The following is a 19,877-nucleotide window of genomic DNA, read 5'->3' on the forward strand; positions in this document are numbered from 1 at the left end:
CTCATTCGTTTAAAGTGCCTGAGAAGTGCCTGGCACATGGAGCCGCGCAAGTACTCGCCATCCTTTGGGTAGGGGCGGTCGCGGGGGGTCAGGGTGTAACCACCGCCCCGGCAGCCGGACCACCACTTCGGGTCTCTCTCGGCTTCAGCATGGCCCCGCCTCCGGGCGCTGCCCCCGCCCAGCATTCTGGTCACACCCACCTCCCCGGGTCTGGCCCCTGCGCTGACTCACGCTCCAGATAACTGACCGCTTCCCCGCTTCCCCGGGGCTCTTCTTCCCGCTTCTGGCCCCTCCCGGCAGTGGACGACGACCACTGCCACGTGACCCAGTCCCCAGCGTTCAGGCCTCCAGGTGGACTCGGCCTCTTGAGATTTGACCTCGCCCACCTTGGCCCCGCCCAACACGCAAGCCACGCCCGTTTCCCGTCCAGCATTTCCCGTCCATCACAGCCCGTAGCACCTCCACGCGGCCTTGAGCTTGACGTGCCTCCCGCCTGGCCTCAGCTGGTTCTGCCTGGGCTAACACTCTGTCCACGCATTCAAATCTCAATCGCGCAGTCCTCTGAGGCTCCTGCCCTGGCCCACTCCTGAGATTCCAGAGAGACCGGTGGCCATGCCCACAAACCTGGCTCCTTCCTCACTTCTACTCTGGCTCCCCCAGACCGCCGCACCTGGAGACCTAACCGCTCCCCTCAAAAAGTTGACTCCGCCTTTCCGGGGCTTCACTACCTCGTGTTATCTCAAGATTGCTCCCTCCCTCTCTGCTTGCCATTATCACCCCGTGGCCTGGGGAGGGCATCACCAAAATTGCCCATCCTTTTCCCAGGCTATGTGGGGTCCTGGGCCCGTCCTCTGTGCCATGACCTCGCCGTGGACACTCACCCTTCCTTTTTGGCGCTACAATTGCTGCTAGAGGATGTGGTGCGGCTGCGGGGGTCCTCGCGGCGCACCGAGGCCAGGCGCTCAGGCGACAGGTAGCGGCGGGCACTGCAAAGACAAGGGCACAGTGAGGGTGGGGCCCGCGAGGCCAGCGGGCGAGAACCTCGGGGCTGCTTCCCCCGAGGCAGGGGAGTTCACTCCTCTCCATAAGTAAAACCCTCCGTCGCCCACAAGGTCTGGGAGGAGGATGGGGATCCGGGCTTCCGCGTCTCACCTGCGCCCGGCGATCGGCTCCTTCTTGGGGGAGGATGGGGACGTGGCACAGCCGCCCACGCGCCGCGGGGGTCCCGAGCCATTGAGGGGTGTCCTGGTGGGAAGGCCTTTCAAGAGCTGGCACACTGAAGGGGTAGGGTTAAAGGATGGAGTGGGTGAACGTAAATTCGGACCCCAGCCCCTCCCCACCTCACCCCGCCTTCAGCCTAGAGAGATACCCGAGGCTGTGGTGCCTAGACGCGGAGGCGCCCGGCCTTTGGGGGTGCCCCGCGCGCGCAACGCCGCGCCCTGCTCTTCGCACGCCCGCAGGCGACGCAGCGCGTCAGCCAGCGCCGCCTTTAGGACCGCCAGCTCGTCTTCCTGCAGCTGCAGCCGCTGCTCCAGCGCCGACACGCGGTCGTCCACTTCCATGCCGCTCGTGCCCGACAAATTGTCATCTGCAAGTCAGGGGAGCGCTGGCTGAGGGGCACCAGGAGCTCCGAGCCCCGAGGTGTCCCTCTCGGCGTCCCGCGTCGGAACGGCACCAGAGACGCCCCCTTTTTCTCCGGCAACTTAGGCCCCCAACGTCTGGCGATGGACCGAAGCAGAGGGCTCCAAAGAGAAAGGAAATCCCCACCTCGCTCAGGCCTTACCCCACACTCTGCCGCTGCCCACGGACGCTGGAACCTTAGGGAAGTCCCTTCCTCGCTCACCATCTAAGTTCTACAAATCGAGACCTCTAGACTCTGAATTTAAGAGTCTATGACTAAGATGCTAAATAGGACTGAAACCAACATTTCAGGGATGACACCAATATCTCGTGACAACGTTCTACAATTGACAAAAACCAATACTTTTTTTTTTTTTTTGCGGGCTCTAGTGCTCGCTCTGTTTTTAAGACTTTCTAAGCTAAAAGGCCTAGATTGGCCCCTACCCTACCCACTCACCAACGGGTTCGACCCCAGAACCAGCTGCAAGGACAGAGCTTCAGCGGCCCCTGGCGGTAGACTTGGGGATTGCAGGCAGCATAACGCAGACCCAAGAGACCCAAGGAAGGCGATGCCGGAGAGCACCTGACAACCAAACTCTTCCCCGAGCAGAGTTTCTCTCCTCTGTTCTCCTTATTTATTTCGCTTCTGTACCCCACGCTCCACATTTGGTTCTCCCTCTCTCTCCAGCCCAAGGATGCAGCCCAAATAACTCCTCCGTTGCCACTCCACCCCCAGCCCATTTTCCCAAAGTGGGAGGGGCAAGGAACCTAGGTGGCCCCCCTCCCACCCTCCCCACCCGCGCGCCCATGGCTGGCAATAACTCAGGAAGTCCTAGCGCACAGCCCGCTGGAAGGAAAGGTGGTAGCCTTAAGAGGGACGGGGCGTGCAGGTCGCACCTGTCATCCTGCGTTGGTAGACTGCCCCGCCCGCCAGCCCGTCCGCAGGCTCCGCAGTGCAGCTGTCCGTCCCTCCCCTCCTCACCCCCCCCACCTTTCGAGGCCCAATCGCCTGCTGGGCCCCGCCCGCCCTGCCCCCAGCCAGCGCTTCCCAGGTCCGGTGCCAGGTCCAGCAGAGGGGGTGGGGGCCTCCCGAGGTCGTCAGGACTTGGAACTCAGAAGAGGAGGGGATCTCAGGACCCCGACTGCATCACGTTTGCAAAGGAGGAGGAACTAAGTCTAAAGTCGGAGTTTGTGCATAAAGACAGGCCAAAGGCAACACCACCAGTAGGTGGGGGGGGGGCAATCACCAAGTTACTTACCATTAATACCACCCTCCAAAAGCAGAATGTTACAGTGAGCCCGTCTGTGCCATGTGCTTTCATGTGCACACAAAACACTCAGCAGGTTTCCTGGCCCCTGGCATGTGCTCAGTAAACCCAGGATGTCACTAACTATTATGAAGGAGCCTAATGCCCTCTGCCACTTTGGTAGTTACAGTACTGCACCCATTTAAGAAGGGGAAGAGGCGGAGGGGGTTGGGATCCAGAGAGATGGAGTAACTTGGCCCCGGACACACAGCAGAACAGGTATCAACCCAGGCTGAGGCACCCTGCCACCTTGCCTTAGCAGTCCAGGACCAAGCTCAGTGGTGCCTGACACTGAGTTGTATGCTCAGGGAAGTGACCCCCCCCAAATTGGAAGACAGTCCCTTTTCATGACCCCTCCCCCAAATGGGGCAGATTTCACCTTGACCAGCCTCCATGAGAGGACAGTGTGAGCCATGGCAGGCTCACCCCATCCCCCACACACCCTCCCAAGCATTCCCCACCCTCAGATTTTTTGCCCAGAGATCAGCCCCCACTTCCCTCTTCTCCTCCAGTCTCCCCTCTCCTCTGCCTCCAGCTCCCCTCATCTGGGCCTAACATCCACAGTGGCCCCTCTGGCATCATACCCATTTGTCTAAGGAGAAAGAAGGGGTCCTTATGGATAGAAGGGGTGTGGCTGAGGATTTGGAAGGTACAGTGGGGGCCAATGCCTCTGGTCAGCCCCCCATCCAGTCCTTCACCAGGGCCTAAGCCAACATCCTCCCCCTAATCAGTTAGTACCTCTACCGGGAGAAGGGGATAAGTCCCAGAGGCTTTAGGTGGGCTTGGGAAGGGAGAGTCCCAAGCCGGGTTGGCCCCCCAGATTTACCCCCCTTTCCAGCCCCAAGCTCCTCCTGGAGGTTTTGTCTCTCCACCCAGCCACCTTGGAAGGAGTGGAGGGTCCCAGTGGGTGGGGCACAGGGGTCAGGGAGATGGGACTAGGGGACCTTGATCTGGAGGTCAGGTTCTTGCTGGCCAGGGATGAGGGGTAGGGATTTTCAGCAAGGGATGAAGGATGGGCGCTTGGAGGGGAGAGGCTGGGGTAGCAGATGGGTCCCGCCCTGGGCAGGGCCAGCATCGCAGCTGAGCCGGGGGTCTCACCATTGCAGTACTGAAGCAGCGAAGATGTGTCGTAGAGGCCGCAGAAGGCCGGGCCGCGCTCCGCCATCGCCCCGCCACAGCCACCGCCGGCCCCCCCAGCCCCAGCCCGGGCCCGGTCCCCCCCCCAGGCCCTGCCTCCCGTTGCCATAGCAACGCCCTTCGTTCCAGCATCCCCGGCTCAGCCTGCCCAACATCAGGCGGCCGGCGCCGGGCCTGGCACCGGGGTCATCCTCCAGGATGTCCAGAAAGGGGGTCGGGACACCCCCTGCCAGGCTCCCCAACACAATCCTCGGGCTGGGATTGGTTGTGCCGCGGTCCCCCTCGGTACGCCGGGGCCCGCCCACAATCTGTGCGTATTCTCTCTCGCCCCCCTCCTCGCCGACTCAGGACCAATGAGAGCCTGTCGCGCAGGCCCCAGCGCCAATCGGGATGCAGAAGTATTGGGAGGGGCTGGGCCTTCCCTGCTCTTCAGCCTAGAGCGTAGCCTCGGGCTGAGAAGATGGGGCTGGCAGAGAAGATACTCCCGTATTCCCCAAACCTTCTCCCTAATTTTTCACTGGATTTCAAAAAAATCCTCGCAAGGCCAAGAACATCAAATCTATCCAAATATTCATTAGCTCCTCCCCGAAACGCTTAGTCTTATTCTAGCCGGGTTAATAAAGTCCTTGTTTATTAGACCTAGACCCGCCTCCAGGGCTCTTAGCTCCACCCCCAAAACCCTGCGAGAGCCAAAGTTCTATCCCCGCCCCCAGGGCTTTGGCACTGTCCCCTAAGCCCCTCTGGCTACTGCACTTCCCTCAGTCACGAGCCTGCACCTGGAGCCGACCTTCACAAGTGACTAGCTGCGCCCCGAATTTGGATCTCTCCAAAACCTTTCCTTCCAAGCGCGGCCACAGGCCCTTAACTCTTCTACAGCCCTCACCTCCCACAAGCCCATTATCCAGTCCGGGTTTTGACAAAGGTCCCGTCCAGAGGCTGGCCATGTCAGCCGAGCAAGCTCCCCAGCTGGAAGAGAGAACAGAAAACCTGATCGTGGCCTTCCAGAAGATCAGAGCACCTTCCTCAAGTCATAAGAAAGCAGCTAGACAAGAAGCACCCCATGCTTCAGAGGATGGGGCAGGGACCCCACAGAGGGTGAAAGTGTAACAGGGTGGTCCCCAGGAAAAAGGGAAGTTCCAGGTTCCCTGCCCCACCCAGGGGCAGGAGGGTGGAGCTGAGCAGAGAAAAAGGAGAAGGAGAGAAGGAAGCAGGATGGAGAACAAGACGGAGACCTAAGGAAGCCACATGAAGCAGCAAGCATGTGAGGAAGAAACCGGGCTTGTTTCCTGGCCCGGGACTGGTGAAGGCAGATGTGGGTGAGAGACCTGTAGGGAGGTGACTATGGCAGTGTTTATATTGATTTTGATTTTGTTCTTTTCCTTTCAGACTTGTCTGGCCATTTCTGACCCTTTCCATGGGTCCCAGCCAGAAGGTGCTTTAGTCTAGTGGCAGCTTTCAGGCCTTGCTCTGGGCCAACCCCTTTTGGGTTGACTTTTGCCCACGAGGGGATGGGTCACTTCAGGTGTTTGATTTAGAAGCTATATTCTTTGTGTTCCGTATTGTATATTTACTGTATTAAAGTCCCTTTTCATTAAAGTTTTATGTGTTTTGTCTTGTTGCGGCGGATGGCAGAACCCACTTAGAGCAGGCAGTTTTGGGGCTGCCTGTCATATAACAGATTTTGTCCTATAACAAAAGCACAGGACTTGGAACTAGATTGACCTGAGTTTGAATCCTGGTTCCAACTTCCTGCGTGGGACCCTCAGCCTCAGCTTCCACATTTGGAAAGTAGATGAGAAAGCTCACATGGTGCCTACCTCTCCCATGTGGTCAGAACATGTTTCCAGAGCACCTATGGGTGCCAAGCTCTGTCCTAGGTGCTAGACTTCCACGGTAACCAAGTCAGCTCCCCAGTTTGCTGTCAGGTTCTGGGAGTTTGCTGGTGGAGTAAGCCTCTGGGCACAAAACAGTAACAGCCAGCCTTAGTCTAGCACTTAGCATGTGCCCAACACCCGGTTATCTCCATGACCTTCTTACAAATGCAAAGACAGACACAGCTGGTAAAATCATCAGAATCTAGGATAGTAGAGATAAGACAGAGATTTGATCAAGGATGGGGGGGCGCTAATTTAGAAAGAATGGGACCAGGGGAGGGTGGCAAAGTGCCATCTGAGCTGAGATGTGAATGGTAAGAAGGAAGAAATCATGCATGAAGTTGGGGGGAGCCTTCCAGACTGAGGGAGCCTTCCAGACTGAGGGGTCCTGGGGTAGGTAAGCATTTGGCATTTTCCTCGGGAGCAAGAGACTGGTGAAGACAGAGCTGCAGCGAGAGAGAACGGGAACTTAGCAGGGGCGGAGAGGCGATGGTCTGCAGGCCATGGAAGGCTGTGGGAAGATGTTTGTAGTTTGTGAGTATGTCCTGCAGGAGCCCTGAGGAGGCCCGGATGGGTATCCCTTGAGTGTGCCCAGAGAGCACACATCAGTGCTGCCAGCCCCCATTCACTTCCCAGGAAACACCCCCGAGGCAGGCACCAATGGGGCTCAGGTGCCACCTAAAACACCTGGGGCCACTTCCATTCAGCATGTACCGCTTACTGTGCTGCTGCTAAAACCAAGCAGGACCCCAGATTCCTGCCTCCCGACCTCCGCTTCTCCCTCTCCCGTGCGCCCAGGTGCTCGGAGGGAAGGCAGACTCTGGGCTGCAAGGGCCATTCTGGGGATGCCCCCAGAGGCTCGTGGGGTCCCCAGAGAGTAAGATCCTGACAGCCCCAGGCCTTGGGAGAGGGGCGCCAGGGTGTAGCTGAAGGCAGGGACCCTTAGGCTCACTGGTGGGGGGCAGCGAGGGGTGATACACAAAGATGAGTCAGTCCTTGCCCCTGAGATGTCGTCATCCACGTGAGCAGACTGACCTTGTCTGGGCTCTTCTCTCTCAAAGTGGGAGTCACCCCAGCACCCACTTCCGGGGAGGAGAGCAGGTTTGCTGGGCTTAGCCTGTCGGGTGCTCAGCTTTCAGGTACAGTTAATGGAGCTAGTTGTATTACAAGTGCGTCTTCAGGGAGATGTCAAAAGCTGGGGAGTCAGATGCGGAGGGGACAGTGGCAGGCCTGGGGCGATGGTCGGCCAGGAGCTCTGACTTTCCTCTTTGCTGACTGGCTTGCTGCCCCGGGCTGCCTTTCTCTCTCTCAGCTCTTAGTCCCTGAATCACTTAGGAGCTGTGTCACCAGCGCCAGCTACTTCCTCTGGGCACCTTCATCTGGAAAATGGAGATGAAAATGCGTGTGTGAACACTGACCAAGCTGTGCCTACACTAAGCGCCAGGGACAGACCCCTCTCCCGCCACCCATGAGCCTGCAGCCGGGAGCCGCCCGCAGGGGAGTCTAGCCCTGGACCTGGGCTTTGGGCCCCCCAGAGCCCTCAGAGTCAGGGCTGACGGAGCCCAGCCTGCACCCGCCTCTGCTCCCCTCAGCAGCATATTTCAGTCAGTCGGCCTGTTCTGCTCCCCACTGTCTCTGGTGAGTCCTCTCACACCCTGCACCTGTGGCCTGTACCCCAGTTCTTGTATGCATAAATGATAGATATTTTAAAAAGATTATTCTAGAAACCTGGAGGGGAATAATCTGGACCTGCCTGCTCTCCCAGACGCGAGGAAAAGGGCGGCAGGGCTCGCCCATCACCACCAGGGGGCAGCGTGGGTGACAGGTTCGAATCTCAGCGGCTCCGCCCAGACTGGAATATCTGCACCCCCATTGGGAACTGGGCGGAGGTTGCAGTTGCCTGTGGGGCTTGGGCTGAAAGCCCCTCCGCTCTCTTAACCCCCCCCATCCTGGCCTCCTGGTCCCCTGGAGCCCCCACCCCACCCAGTGAGAGATTGTGTCAACATGGACTGCTGTGTCTAGCCAGGAAAATATTTGCCCTCAGGATCTAGGGAGGTCGCTATGGAGACATGCTGGCGGGTTGGGCGGGGAGTGGGGGAGCACCCCTTCCTGGAAAAGGGTGAAGGGAGCCAGTGTCTGCAGATTCTGTGTCACTGTTGGGTTCACCTCCCTCCCCATTTGTCTGTGCTCCAAGATCCTCTGCCCCTCGTGTCTTCTCCCCAACCTATTTCACTCCCCCCACTGGGTGGAGGTGCTGGGGGGGAAGAGGGAAGGCTTCAGGTCTCCGTGTCTGCTGTCTCTCAGACTCTGGCTTTCTCTCTGGACCCCCTGCTTTTTTGTGTTTCTCTCTCAGTCCCATCTCAGTCTCTGGTTGTCTGTCTTTAACTCCTGAGCGGGGTGGACCACTCGGGAGTGCTGTCTCTCTTGGGCCCCTGGCCCCGGCACAGGCCGCTAGGTCTCCGCCTCCTAGGTCTCTCTGCACCCCCTGGAGCTCATGTTTGCGGGTACTGCTCCGGGACTGGGCTGCCCTCTCTGTCTCTCTGTGCCTGTCTGTCTTCCAGGCCTCATCTCTGCAGACTTGAATCACAGGTGGCCACTTCAGCCCCCATTCCTGGCCCGAGTCCCCATGGGGCACCCCCCTGCTCATCTCTCTCTGCCTCATTTCTCCTACACCATCTGCCAGCGCTCCAGGCCCCCGCCTGCTCCCCACAGGCGCTGCTAGGCCAGCCGGCCCCATGGGGGGAGGCGCAGGCTTTCCAGCTTCTTCCCCACCCCGACATCCTGGGGTGGCAGGGTGCAACCTCCCACCCCCCAATCATTGCTCATTGTTCAGGAGGGGGCAGACACAACCTGAAAGCCCAGGCCCACTGGCAACAGACAGAGAGGAGTGGACAAACACCCAGAGGGAAAGGAGGAAAAGAGGGGAAGAAAGGAGAAAGCTAAAGGCAGGCACAAAGGGACTGTGGGGGAGGGGACAGGGTGGAAGTGAGCAGGGCAGAGTCCTTCCCAGAGAAGGGAGGCCCTGTGGGGGGGCAGAGAAGACAGGCAAGTTGGGTGCCCGCCTGGAGCGAAAGAGGAAGGAGAGAGTCAGGCAGGGTGGCTTGTGGAGAGAGGGACAAAGGAGAAAAGGGCAGGGGAGAAGCCATGGGTACTTTCTGCCAGAACTTTCTAGAAGCCCTGAGTCTGGGAATTGGAAAGGGTACCCTGCAGCCTGGCTGCCCCTTCCCCAGCCTCCAAGAGGGGGCGCCCCTCCACAGTGGAGGACTCCAGAGAAGCAGACAAGGCACCCAGGCACCCCCTCCTGGCCTCCAGGCCCACCCCACCCAGCTTGGTTCTGTGTTCTCCCCAAGGGGGTGCTGCGGGAGAGCTGAGGTGCTGAGGCGCTGGGAGCCCTGGCTCCATCCTCTCCCTGCAGGGCCCCGTCTTCCAGGCTCTCTCCTCCACCTCTCCCCATCTCCACTTCTCCAGTCTCCATCTCCCCCTTTGATCTGTTCCTGCCTCTCTCCCTCCCTCTCTTGGCCCCATCTCCCCTCCCCTGGTATCTGTCTCAAGGTCTCTCTCCATCCCTGATTCTCCTTCTCTCTCTCTGACTCTTCCGGTCCTTCTGTCTGTTGATCTTCAGTTTCTTTTCCTGTTTCTCTCCCCACTTCCATTCTCTCCACTGTTCCAGTCCCCCCTCCCAGCATCTCTCCTCCCCCTTTCCTGCCTCCCCCCACCGCCAGCCCTGAGTGACCCCCAGGCCCTCTTGGGGCCAAGGAGAGGTTCTCCCTCCCAGAGGTACCGGGTCATCTCAGACCCTCTCCCTCTCCAGTGTGTGGGCTGAGCTTTTCCCAGGACCCTGAAGGCGCCAGGAAAGTGGGGCAGAGAGCGGGAGGCCCCAGAAGCTTGGAAGCCAGGTTGTCTCTCCCCAGCCCCAAAGTAGTCTCCTACCTCTGGTGCCTGACCTCAGGCACCCCTTACTCCCTGACCTCCTGGAGCCTCTGGGCCTCAGTTTTGCTCCTGCAAAATGGGCAGACGGCCTCTGGCCCACTTATCTTATAGGTCCCAGGGGAGGGTGTGGTCATGGATATTAATAGTATGATTGATGTGTGCAAATCAGTGGCTTGTACATCAGGAGGCAAGGACACTGAGAACCAGAACTCAGGTTCTAAGACCCCCCCCCCATACTTCAGAATAAAGGGAGAGACCGGAAATAGAGGTTGACATGGGGTGCGATGCCGTGGGACTGTGACCGGGACCCTGTGAGGCTGAGGCGCGGGTGGCTGCGTGGGACTGAGGCATTCGGGTGTGTGACGTGCGTGACGTGTGTGTCTGGTGAGGCTGCAAGGGGCGGTGTCTGCATGAGCAGGCCAGAGAGTGACTGTGTGACACCCCGAGTGGGCAGTGGGTGCCCGTGGGCCGGTCAGACGCAGCAGGGCCCTGTGTGCGGGTGACCTCCAGATCTCCGGCGTGACCTCCAGGCTGTGTCGCCCGTGAGTTGAGGACCCTGTGGGGACCCGGGTGGCTGTGTGCACTGCTCCCACCCACTTCCACTGGGTGAGTCTCTGTGCCTGAGCCCTTGGGGAGGGACACCAGGACAGGTGGTGACAGATCCTGCCCTCACCGGGAGCTGACCGTGGGCACGTGTGTGCCTGGCACTGTGGCTTCAGGCACCAAGGCCGCTGGGACTGTGACGGTGGGTGGAGAGGTGTCCCTCTGGGGGACTGTGTGGGTGGGCCTGATCCCTGTGGGCGTGGGCGTCAGTTGTTGGAACGGGGTGAGCCAGTCCTGTGAGGAAGGCAGAGCAGGGGGTGAGGGGGTGGGGGGACCCTGGCTCTGGGGGGGTTCATCAACATGATCACGCCTGGCTGCTCTGCCAAATGATCTTGAGTGCCTGCCCCCCAGCACCCCTGCTCAGTCTCAGCCCCAGAGCTCCCCCTCCTGTTCCCAGGCCGGGCCGGCCCCGCCCCCACCACCAAGGCTGTCACCTCTTTCAGCACCCAGGAGCCAGGGAAGGCAACAGCAGCCTGGAGCAGGGGACCCAGAGCCAGTGCTTGGCAGAAGGCAGGTGAGGGCTCCCCAATCCCAGCCAGTGCCCGGTCCCCAGGGTACCCTCAGCTCTCTGGGTCACCAGTTCTGCTTCTCAGTCTCTGTCTCTGTCTCTGTGCCCTCTGGTGAGTCTCTGTGTCTGCTGTCCTCGTAGCCCCATCTCTGTTCAGCTCCAGGTGGCTCTGCTCTCTACCCCATCTCCCTCCCCCATCTCTATCTCCTTTGCCTCCTTTGGTCTGGATCTTTGGTCTCTGGCTGTGTGTCTCTCTCTGTCTCTGTCTTCTGACTCCTGTGACCGACTGTGCTGTCTTTGTGGGTTTTCCCTGCATGCTGAGGGATGGAGCCCAGGGGCGGGGCCAGTTTCCAGGTGTGTCACCTCACATCCCTCAGGAGAGGGCTGATCCATTAACCTGGGCTTTGTCCACAGCCGGGAAGGTTTTCTAAGCCAGGGTTTCTGCAATCTGGAAACTCGGGGTCTTCTCCCCCACTGTGGCTGACAGTGTCTGTCATCTCCCAGGCAGTTCCCAGGTTCCTCAGAGTTGGTGCCATTAGCACTTCCTCCCAGCACAGCTCTAGCATAATGGCATCCTCAATGGCAACCCCCTTTCCAAGTAACAGTTGGGGGTGGCCTAGGGGTCCTGTGTTAGGATCCTGGTACAACCTACTCCACACGGCCCTTCCCACCCTCCCCCCCAATTCATCACCGTTGGGGGGGGGGGCTCTGCCTGCAAGTCCTCAGGTATGAATCTAGGAGCCCCAGCTAGGTGGCCCTGAGGGGGGGTGGAGGCCTAGGCCTGACTCTCTTTGGACCCTCCAGGCCAGAAGCTCCTGCTGTGACCAGACCTCTGCCCCCTGGTGCTGGGCCTCATCATGTGCTGCTGCTTGGTGTCCTGGAAGCTGCCAATGCTGCTCTCAGCGTGGGGGGGCGTGCTCCAGAGGGTGGAGGTGAGCACCCCAGGAGCCACAGGAGTGCAAGGCTTGGAGGGACCCAGGGTGGTCTCAAGTCTCGCCACTGCAGAGAGGATTAAGACTGCTCTGCTGCCCAGATCCACTTCGCGTGGTATCTGGTTCCTCTTGGCGCCCCCCCTCCACAAAGTCTCTTGCTGACCGCCCTGGTTTTCCTGAAGATTTCCAGTTCCCTCACTGACGCCCCTGAGGGTTTCTAGGCACCCTCAAGACCCAGAAGCAGTATTAAGTCACTTATGACTAGCGGGGCAAACAGGCCCCTCGGGGCAATTTCTGGCCCGTGGGAACCATTCTGCCCAGGGCTGGGGGGAGGGGTCCTACCTTTTCTTTCATAGGCAGGCTCTGAGGGGCAGACGGCAGGGGAGCTGTACCAGCGCTGGGAACGGTACCGCTGGGAGTGCCGGCAGGCACTGCAGGCCGTGGAGCCGCCGGCAGGTGCGACGCGGTGGGGGGCTCAGGACCCGGGAATCGCTGGGGCTGAGAGGGAGGGGCGGTCTGGAGGCGCGCCTAGGACTACAGGCGGGTCTGAAAGAGAAGTGGATGTGACTGGCGGGAGAGGTGCAGATTTGAGCGAGGTGGACGGACACTGGGGCTCGACACTGCTGAAGGGATGAGGTTGGAGGAGGGAGGGGCCTCGCGGCCTGGCCCGGCCTGAGCTGTGAAAGGGGCGGGGCCGGGGTGGAGGTTCACAGAATGGGAAAAATCTGCAGCCCGACAGGCCAGGTGGGCGGAGCCCAAGGCGGGACTGGGAGCAGGCTGGGGCCTCGGGCTGGGGGTGGAGCCTGGGGCTAGTGGGAGGAGCCTGGGGTTAGTGGGAGGAGCCTGGGGCTGGTGGGAGGAGCCTGGGGCTTGTGGGAGGAGCCGAACTCTGGTGGAGCAGAACCTGGACCCAGAGTAGTGGGCCAGCCCAGGCAGGGCAGGGATAGCGTGTGGGTCACTCAGAAGCGCCTGGTGGCCTGCGTAGTGGGCCTGCTCGCAGCTGCTCCACTCCCACCCCCCAGGCCTGGCCTGCAATGGGTCTTTCGACATGTACGTCTGCTGGAACTACGCGGCACCCAATGCCACTGCCCGTGCGTCCTGCCCTTGGTACCTGCCCTGGCACAGCCGTGGTGAGGTGCCCCTGGAACTGGGCCTTCCCCAAACACCCTTGTCCCAGATACCACTCCCCTGAAGTGGCTCACCTGCATCCTGTCTGCTGCTTCTCTCCATCCGGGAGTCTTCTTCTGTCTGTCCAATCTCATATGGATCAGCTGGCTCTGTCACATGCCATCCCTCTGCCCATGTCTCTGGGCATCTTGGTCTTCCTTTCCTAACAGGCTATGTAACAGTTTAATTTTTTTCATGCCTCAGTGTCCTCTCTGTAAAATGTGGTTCATTATAGTTCCAATGCACAGACTTTCATAGACTTACGGTGAGTGACTGCATAGGCGTAAATGCTAAGTAAGGGCCGGTCAGCATCACGCATGGCGCTTGCGCTCACTGTCTGAGCGCTTTCAGGTCTGTCTGCCTGTTTCCATCATTCTCCATGTCTCTGACCCTCTCCCTGTTTCCCCACAGTGGCTGCAGGCTTTGTCCTCCGCCAGTGTGGTACTGATGGGCAATGGGGATCTTGGAGAGACCACTCTCAGTGTGAGAACCCAGAGAAGAATGGGGCCTTTCAGGTAAGAAGACGTGAGGGATTCTGGTTAGGATGTCTGAGAGGTGGGGGAGCAGTCACCTGGGGATGACCTGAACCTTTCGTTCAAAACTGCTCTTTGGGCTCCGGATAACAAAAACTCAACTCCAACTTGCTCAATGGAGAGAAGTGGGGAAATGTATTTAGTGGCCCCTGTGACTGAAAAATATTAGGCAGCAGCTTCAGGCACAGCTGGATCTAGGTGCTCAAATGATGTGGTGGGGAATCTCCGTCTCACCATTTTGTGCTCCTGTTTTTCTCTGAGCTGGTCTCATCTTTTCTTCAAGGTGGAAAAGGTGGTGCCCATCAGCACCAACCAAAACACACTCGGGGAGAACGAGCTTCACTCTCAGTAGTTCACACATAATGTCCTAGGTCTGGCTTGTTACTGGGTCATATGTGGGCTCTCCACTAATCAGTGTGTGTCCGAGACACGCTCACAAGTGCTGGGTGTGGGGAGAGAGTTGGAATGCTGGGTGGCTGGTCTGGAAGCTGAGGGGGAATCCGTCTCAGTGAGATGTGGGCGGCGGACCCCAGGTGGACAGGAACTGCAGGTGTTGCTGGGCCTCCCTCTGGCCCTGACTGTGCTCCCCGCCTCCTGTCCCCACCAGGACCAAAAGCTGATCTTGGAGCGGCTGCAGGCTGTGTACACCGTCGGCTACTCCCTGTCCCTTGCTGCACTGCTGCTAGCCCTGCTCATCCTGACTTTCTTCAGGTGGCTCCCAGCCCCGTGAGACTGGCCCCACTTGCCCCGCAAGAAGGGCACTCAGGCTCCACCACAGCAAGCATCTGATGATGGTTCTGTGGACGGGCTGGAGGTGGTTCCGGGGGGCCTAGGTGGCCAAGGGCAGGTCTGCTTTCCATACCCCCCAGGCGACTGCGCTGCACCCGAAACTACATCCACATCAACCTGTTCATGTCTTTCATGCTGCGGGCTGCAGCCATCCTCGCCCGAGACCGGCTGCTCTCTCCCCCGGGCCCCTACCCTGGGGACCAGGCCCCCACCCTGTGGAACCAGGTGCGCCTGCCCCTCCCCTTCCTCACAGGGCGTGGCCTCCTCAGGTGGGCCAGTAGGGTCGAAGCCCCTGCGCTACCTCCTGACAGCTGTTTCTCTCTACTTCTGCAAACATCTGACCTCTCCTAGCTCAGCCTCCCCCATCATGTCCTTTACTAGAAGTTTCCATTTCTTCTGTCATCTCACCCCTTTTTGGACTTTCCCAACAATGAGAATCCGTCTGCCGGAGACGAGGTGGTGACAGGATGGAAGACGTGAACTGGTGGAGGGAGGGTTTGGTGGATCCGGTCTGTAGCTGGGAGCCCTGGGAGAGGCCAGGCTGGGGCAGGGCGTGCAAGCTGGGCCACTCCAGAGAGAAGCCACGGGGCAGGGAGCCATATGTCGGTGGGAGCCAGGTGGTGAGAGAAGCCATTTTGTTGAGTTCTTAGGTGAGGGGGTGGAAGAGGCCACTCTAAGGGTTTGGGGGAACTGCACCAGCAAGGTGTAAGATTGTGAGGTTAGAGAGGGAAAATTCATATTTGGGAGGAGAGACCAAGCACACACACCATCCTTGGGTGATGCCGAGTGTGAGATTTTTTTTCATGGCAAGAGATGGGGTGGAGTGATAAACAGGTGGAAGAAGGCCTGGGAATGCCCCTGCGGGCCTGACTACCTATTCCTACCTGCTTCTGGCCCCATGCCCTGTATCTGGCCACCCCCTAGGCCACGGCTGCCTGCCGCGCAGCCCAGATCGTGACCCAGTACTGCGTGGGTGCCAACTACACGTGGCTTCTGGTAGAAGGCATCTACCTGCACAGCCTGCTAGTGCTGGTGGGGGGCTCCGAGGGGGGCCACTTCCGCTGCTACCTGCTCTTCGGCTGGGGTGAGTGTCGGCCTGCTCCCAGGCCAGCCCTGCATGCCCCCACTCCCCCTACTAACCTGATCGCCTCAGGGGGTCTCCTCTCCTCTCCAGCCTTCTGCCTCCCCGGGTGGGTGGAGGGAGAATTCCTCTGGTCTTGGGCTTGGCGGAGCCTCTGCTCCCACTGACAGCTGCGGCGGGGTGGGGGGTGGGGGTCGGGGTCTGCACAGGGGCCCCCGGGCTTTTCGTCATTCCCTGGGTGATCGTCAGGTACCTGTATGAGAACACGCAGTGAGTTGTGGGGCTTGGGGCTGGGTCAGGGGTGTGGGCGGGGCTTTGAGAGATGTGGACGGGTGTGATGGAAACTTGAGGGGCTTGGAGGGGACCTGGGTGGGTCTGAAGGAATGGGTAGCTTGTTAAGATTATCCTTTGGGACTACTGGCAGGCCGGGGTGAGGGCAGGCCTAGTATAGCAGCAGGTGGGGCTTTAAAGGAATGTGGGTGTGGCTTTCAGGAATGTGGGCAGGGCCTTCCCAGAGGGTGCATGATCTGTAGACTTGGGGATCTCTCTCTTAGCTCTACTCCCCCACCCTCAGGTGCTGGGAGCGGAATGATGTCAAGGCCATTTGGTGGATCATTCGTACCCCTATACTGCTGACCATCTTGGTACTGCGGACCCTGCCTCCTCCAGGCTGTCCCCAGGGATTTCCTCTCCTGGGAATCTGGACACTACCTTTTGCCTCCTAGGCCAGGATCTGGGTTGGCTCAGATCTCTGTATCCCTTTGCAGATTAACTTCCTCATCTTTATTCGTATTCTTGGCATCCTTGTTTCAAAGCTGAGGACCAGACAGATGCGCTGCCCTGACTACAGGTTGAGGTGTGAGAGGTTGGCAGGGACTGAGGTGGGGGGGGGGCAGGCCCACTCCCATCATCTCCCCACAGGCTGGCCCGCTCCACGCTGACGCTGGTGCCTCTGCTGGGGGTCCATGAGATGGTGTTTGCTCCCGTGACAGAGGAACAGGCCCGGGGGACCCTGCGCTTTGCCAAGCTTGGCTTTGAGATCTTCCTCAGCTCCTTCCAGGTGCTCAAAGGCATAGGGGTTACCTTCAACCTGGGCCTGCAGCCTAGAGAGGCTAATTATCCCCTGGAACAGCCCTGAGTGGGCAGTGAAGATGGGTAGTGTTCCTTCACGCTAACAAATACCGAGCTAATGCTGCCCTGGGCGGGGAAGCTCCAGGAGACTGAGACAGGGGACCGGCTCCCCCAGCAGCTGCCCCTGGGGAAGAGGGCAGGAGGGCTTTGAGGCCGGACAGGACTGGGGCCATACTTGACTTCTGTCAGCTCCAGCTCTGTGGCCTTTGTCCCCGGGTAGGAGCTAGGATGCGCACGTGAGGTACCTGCCTAAGGTACAAAACGTGAGTGATCACTGCAAAGCTGAAGACTGTTCCTGCCCTCGCTCGCCCTACCAGAATCCCCACCTTGCTTTACCTTGTGGGCCTCAGTTTTGTCATCTCTAAAGGGGGGACATTGCCAGTTTCACCTTACAAGGCTGTTCATTCACTAGATTCAGCAAACATTACTGTGTGCTAACAAGCACCTTCCCAGGCTTCCCGTGGGCACGGCACCAAGAACCAAACGGAGCTTTCCCTTGAGTAGGAGAGACAGACATGCAACATGCCACGCAATTATCATACAGGATGGCAGATGGTGCCAAGTGCCTGGGGCAGGCAGGCAGGAAAATAGAGGTGAAGAGTAGACAGAAAGGCAGGTTATACACAGGGGAGGGAGGGGAGGCTTCCCTGAGAGGATACTGGGGGGAGGCCCCGTGGTGCAGAACAAGCATTGGGGGCACATGTTGCAGGGAGAGAGATGGCAGATGCAAGATACAAGATGCTGATGTGGGAGAGGGGACATGTCATGATGGAGGAAGGCCAGCCCCTGAAAGGGGGTGAGGGAGCGGGCGTGGGAGCAGGGGGAGACGGGACAGAGGGGTGAGGGACCCAGCCAGGGCCCGTGCCAAGTAAGGACTTCGGCTTTTCTTCTGAATGAGGTGCAGGCATTGCAGGGCTCTCAGCTTGGGGGTGATCAGAATTAGTGTAAGGGGATCAAGGAGAGGGATATTAAGATAGCATTATCATAACAATACAAGTGCATAATTGTTTTGCATTCATTTAAAGAGTCATTATTAATTATAGCTATAAGACACTTTCTGTTTAAATTCATATATTAAAATATTTTGACATGTAAAAATTCTTAAATATATTTAATATACATGAACACATATCCTACATATTATATAGAATATACTAATGTTATATACAATGCATTACACATGATATGTATGCACATTATGTATTATCTACTATATAGTATATATTAATATATAAATAATATACTCTATTTTATATATGATATAAAGTAGTTGTTATATAATATGTAGTATGTATACAACGCACAACATATATATCACTGGTACGGTAGCATGCAGAACTATGTATATATATACATAAGATGAAAAAACTGAGGCACAGAGGAGTCAAGCAGTTTGCCCAAATGGGGAAGAAGTTACCACTTCTGGCAGCCTACTTTTGGGGTCCCTTGTCCTTAACTCCCAGTCCTGCTATCAGGCTCAGGGGACCTTTGAGGGCAAAGGGCGAGCAGATCTAGGACCAGGGTCGGGGTGGCAGCATCTGAGAGATTTGGAGCCTAACGGGCCTCCGAGATCATTAGAGGGGTGTCACAATCCCGCCCCCAGACTTGACGCCCAGCCTCCTCTCGCAGGGCTTCCTGGTCAGCGTGCTCTACTGCTTCATCAACAAGGAGGTAGGCGAGCCCGGCCCGCACCCGCGCCCTCTGGCGGCCGCGCGGCGTCGGCGCGCCCCGTCAGCCCCTGAGCGCGAGGCCCTCCCAGGTGCGGTCCGAGATCCGCCGCGGCTGGCACCGCAGCCGCCTGCGCCGCAGCCTGGGCGAGGAGCAGCGCCAGGCCTCGGAGCGCGCCTCGCGGACCCTACCGGAGGGCTCCGGCTCTGGATCCGGACGGCCCCCGGCCGGACGCACCCTGTCTTCAGGGACCCTCCCGAGGCCTGGGGATGAGGCCACCCGCGTCTGGGAAAGCTCCTGCTAGCAGTGGGATTCCCGTGTATTCTCAGTTGGCACGGTTAGTTGGGCGCCCACAGTGTGCCAGTGTGTGGAGGTGGCTGGGGAAATGGGGGTGGGAGGAGTAGGAAACAAGCCAGGCCCCTGTCTAGAGTGAAGTGAAGGTGGGGAACAAACCTTGAAGACAAGTTAAATATTGGCTATGAAAACTGGGGGTAGGGGGAGAGGGGCCTGGGGTGTCCCAGGAGGTGCATCTGAGGAGCTGACATTTAGCCATGCCTGGGAGTGAAAGAAACAGCTTTGGGAAGAAACGAAAGACATGACGTGGGCAGAAGAACAGCATCTGCAAAGGCCTGGGGGTGCAGAAGGGGTCTGAGGAAGAGGGAGCCACATGGCTGGGCGTGAAGTGAGTCAACCAACTCGTGGAAGGAGAGAGGCACGACCTGGGTGTATGAAGAAGCTGGGCAAGGTCACTGGGGGCAGAGGAGTCGTTCTGTGAGGAGCCTGATGGCTGGACCAGGGTGGCAGCCTTGGTCCAGAGTGTGAAGGAGTTGGACTCTGGGGCTTTTTTTAAGATTTGATTTTTTTATGCATACAAGAACTGGGGTACAGGCCAGATGTGCAAGTGGCGCAGAGAACGGAGACAAAGTGGACAACAGAACAGGAAGATTAACTGAAACCCACTGCTGAGGGGAGCAGCGGGCAGGGCAGGAGAGATCTGCTGCGCCCCGTGGGCCACCTCCCTGGCTGGGGGTCGCAATCTTGCTGCAGTGAGCTTCAATGCTGCGCTCTACCATTGCACCACCGGGGAGGGCCTCTGGGGCTATTTTAACAGTAGAAATGAGATAATTTGCAGTTTTGGTCGCCGTGCACAGCCGAGGGAGGTCAAGGGCCGTTCCTGGGTGTGGGATAGAGGTGCACTAGGAGGGTGAGGAGTGCCCGGAGTCCTCTTGGCACTTAAGAAGCTAGCGGTCTGCAGCTCATGGGAGAGGGTGGGCCTGGAGACAGAGAGGTGAGTGAGCACCCCCCCCCCCCCCCCCCGACAGGATTTGTGTGTAGCTGTAAGCACGGGGGACTCAGGTCAGGCCTGACAGCCTAAACCACACAGCCAGAGGGCTGCTAGCAGGGTGAGGGTGGGTGCATACCTCCACCCTCAGCGCAGCCCTCTGCATTCTGGGTAGCAGGCGGCCTCACTATGGCTGGCCTACCTGTGAACCCCAAAGCCTCTAAATCCACCCTCATGCAGATGCAGACACGGCTAGCCCTCAGTGTTGTCAATTATTTCTCTCAATGTCCCCAGTTTCCCAGATGTTGTACCCCA

The 19,877-nt window shown here is 58.7% G+C and overlaps 2 protein-coding genes across 4 annotated transcripts in view; one reads left to right on the forward strand and one right to left on the reverse strand.

Annotated features, from left to right (window-relative positions):
• EML2 (echinoderm microtubule associated protein like 2) overlaps nt 1–4,342 on the reverse strand; it is a 21,960-nt gene extending 17,618 nt beyond the window's left edge. For 2 of the 3 annotated variants that reach the window (XM_004694204.2, XM_012733745.1), the window contains exons 1-4: nt 4,026–4,342; nt 1,370–1,588; nt 1,153–1,276; nt 882–986 (exon numbers count right to left, since the gene is read on the reverse strand). In XM_004694204.2, the coding sequence (XP_004694261.2) occupies nt 882–986; nt 1,153–1,276; nt 1,370–1,588; nt 4,026–4,173 (596 nt within the window). In that variant the 5' untranslated portion in view covers nt 4,174–4,342. Of the gene's footprint in view, nt 1–881; nt 987–1,152; nt 1,277–1,369; nt 1,589–2,517; nt 2,557–4,025 lie in introns of those variants that run through there. The other variant, XM_012733746.1, reaches the window with a different exon arrangement.
• A 7,527-nt stretch (nt 4,343–11,869) lies between these two features.
• On the forward strand, nt 11,870–18,674 carry GIPR (gastric inhibitory polypeptide receptor). Its single transcript, XM_012733823.1, has 13 exons — nt 11,870–11,911; nt 12,268–12,367; nt 12,934–13,041; nt 13,490–13,593; nt 14,219–14,322; nt 14,481–14,625; nt 15,325–15,484; nt 15,691–15,751; nt 16,056–16,125; nt 16,249–16,337; nt 16,403–16,541; nt 18,242–18,283; nt 18,372–18,674. The coding sequence occupies exons 1-13, from the start codon at nt 11,870–11,872 to the stop codon at nt 18,582–18,584; spliced, it is 1,377 nt and encodes a 458-aa protein (XP_012589277.1). The 3' UTR covers nt 18,585–18,674.
• The last annotated feature ends 1,203 nt before the right edge of the window (nt 18,675–19,877 follow it).

Source organism: Condylura cristata, unplaced genomic scaffold (genome assembly GCF_000260355.1).
Source record: "Condylura cristata isolate star-nosed mole 26May11 unplaced genomic scaffold, ConCri1.0 scaffold00041, whole genome shotgun sequence".
Classification (NCBI taxonomy): domain Eukaryota; kingdom Metazoa; phylum Chordata; class Mammalia; order Eulipotyphla; family Talpidae; genus Condylura; species Condylura cristata.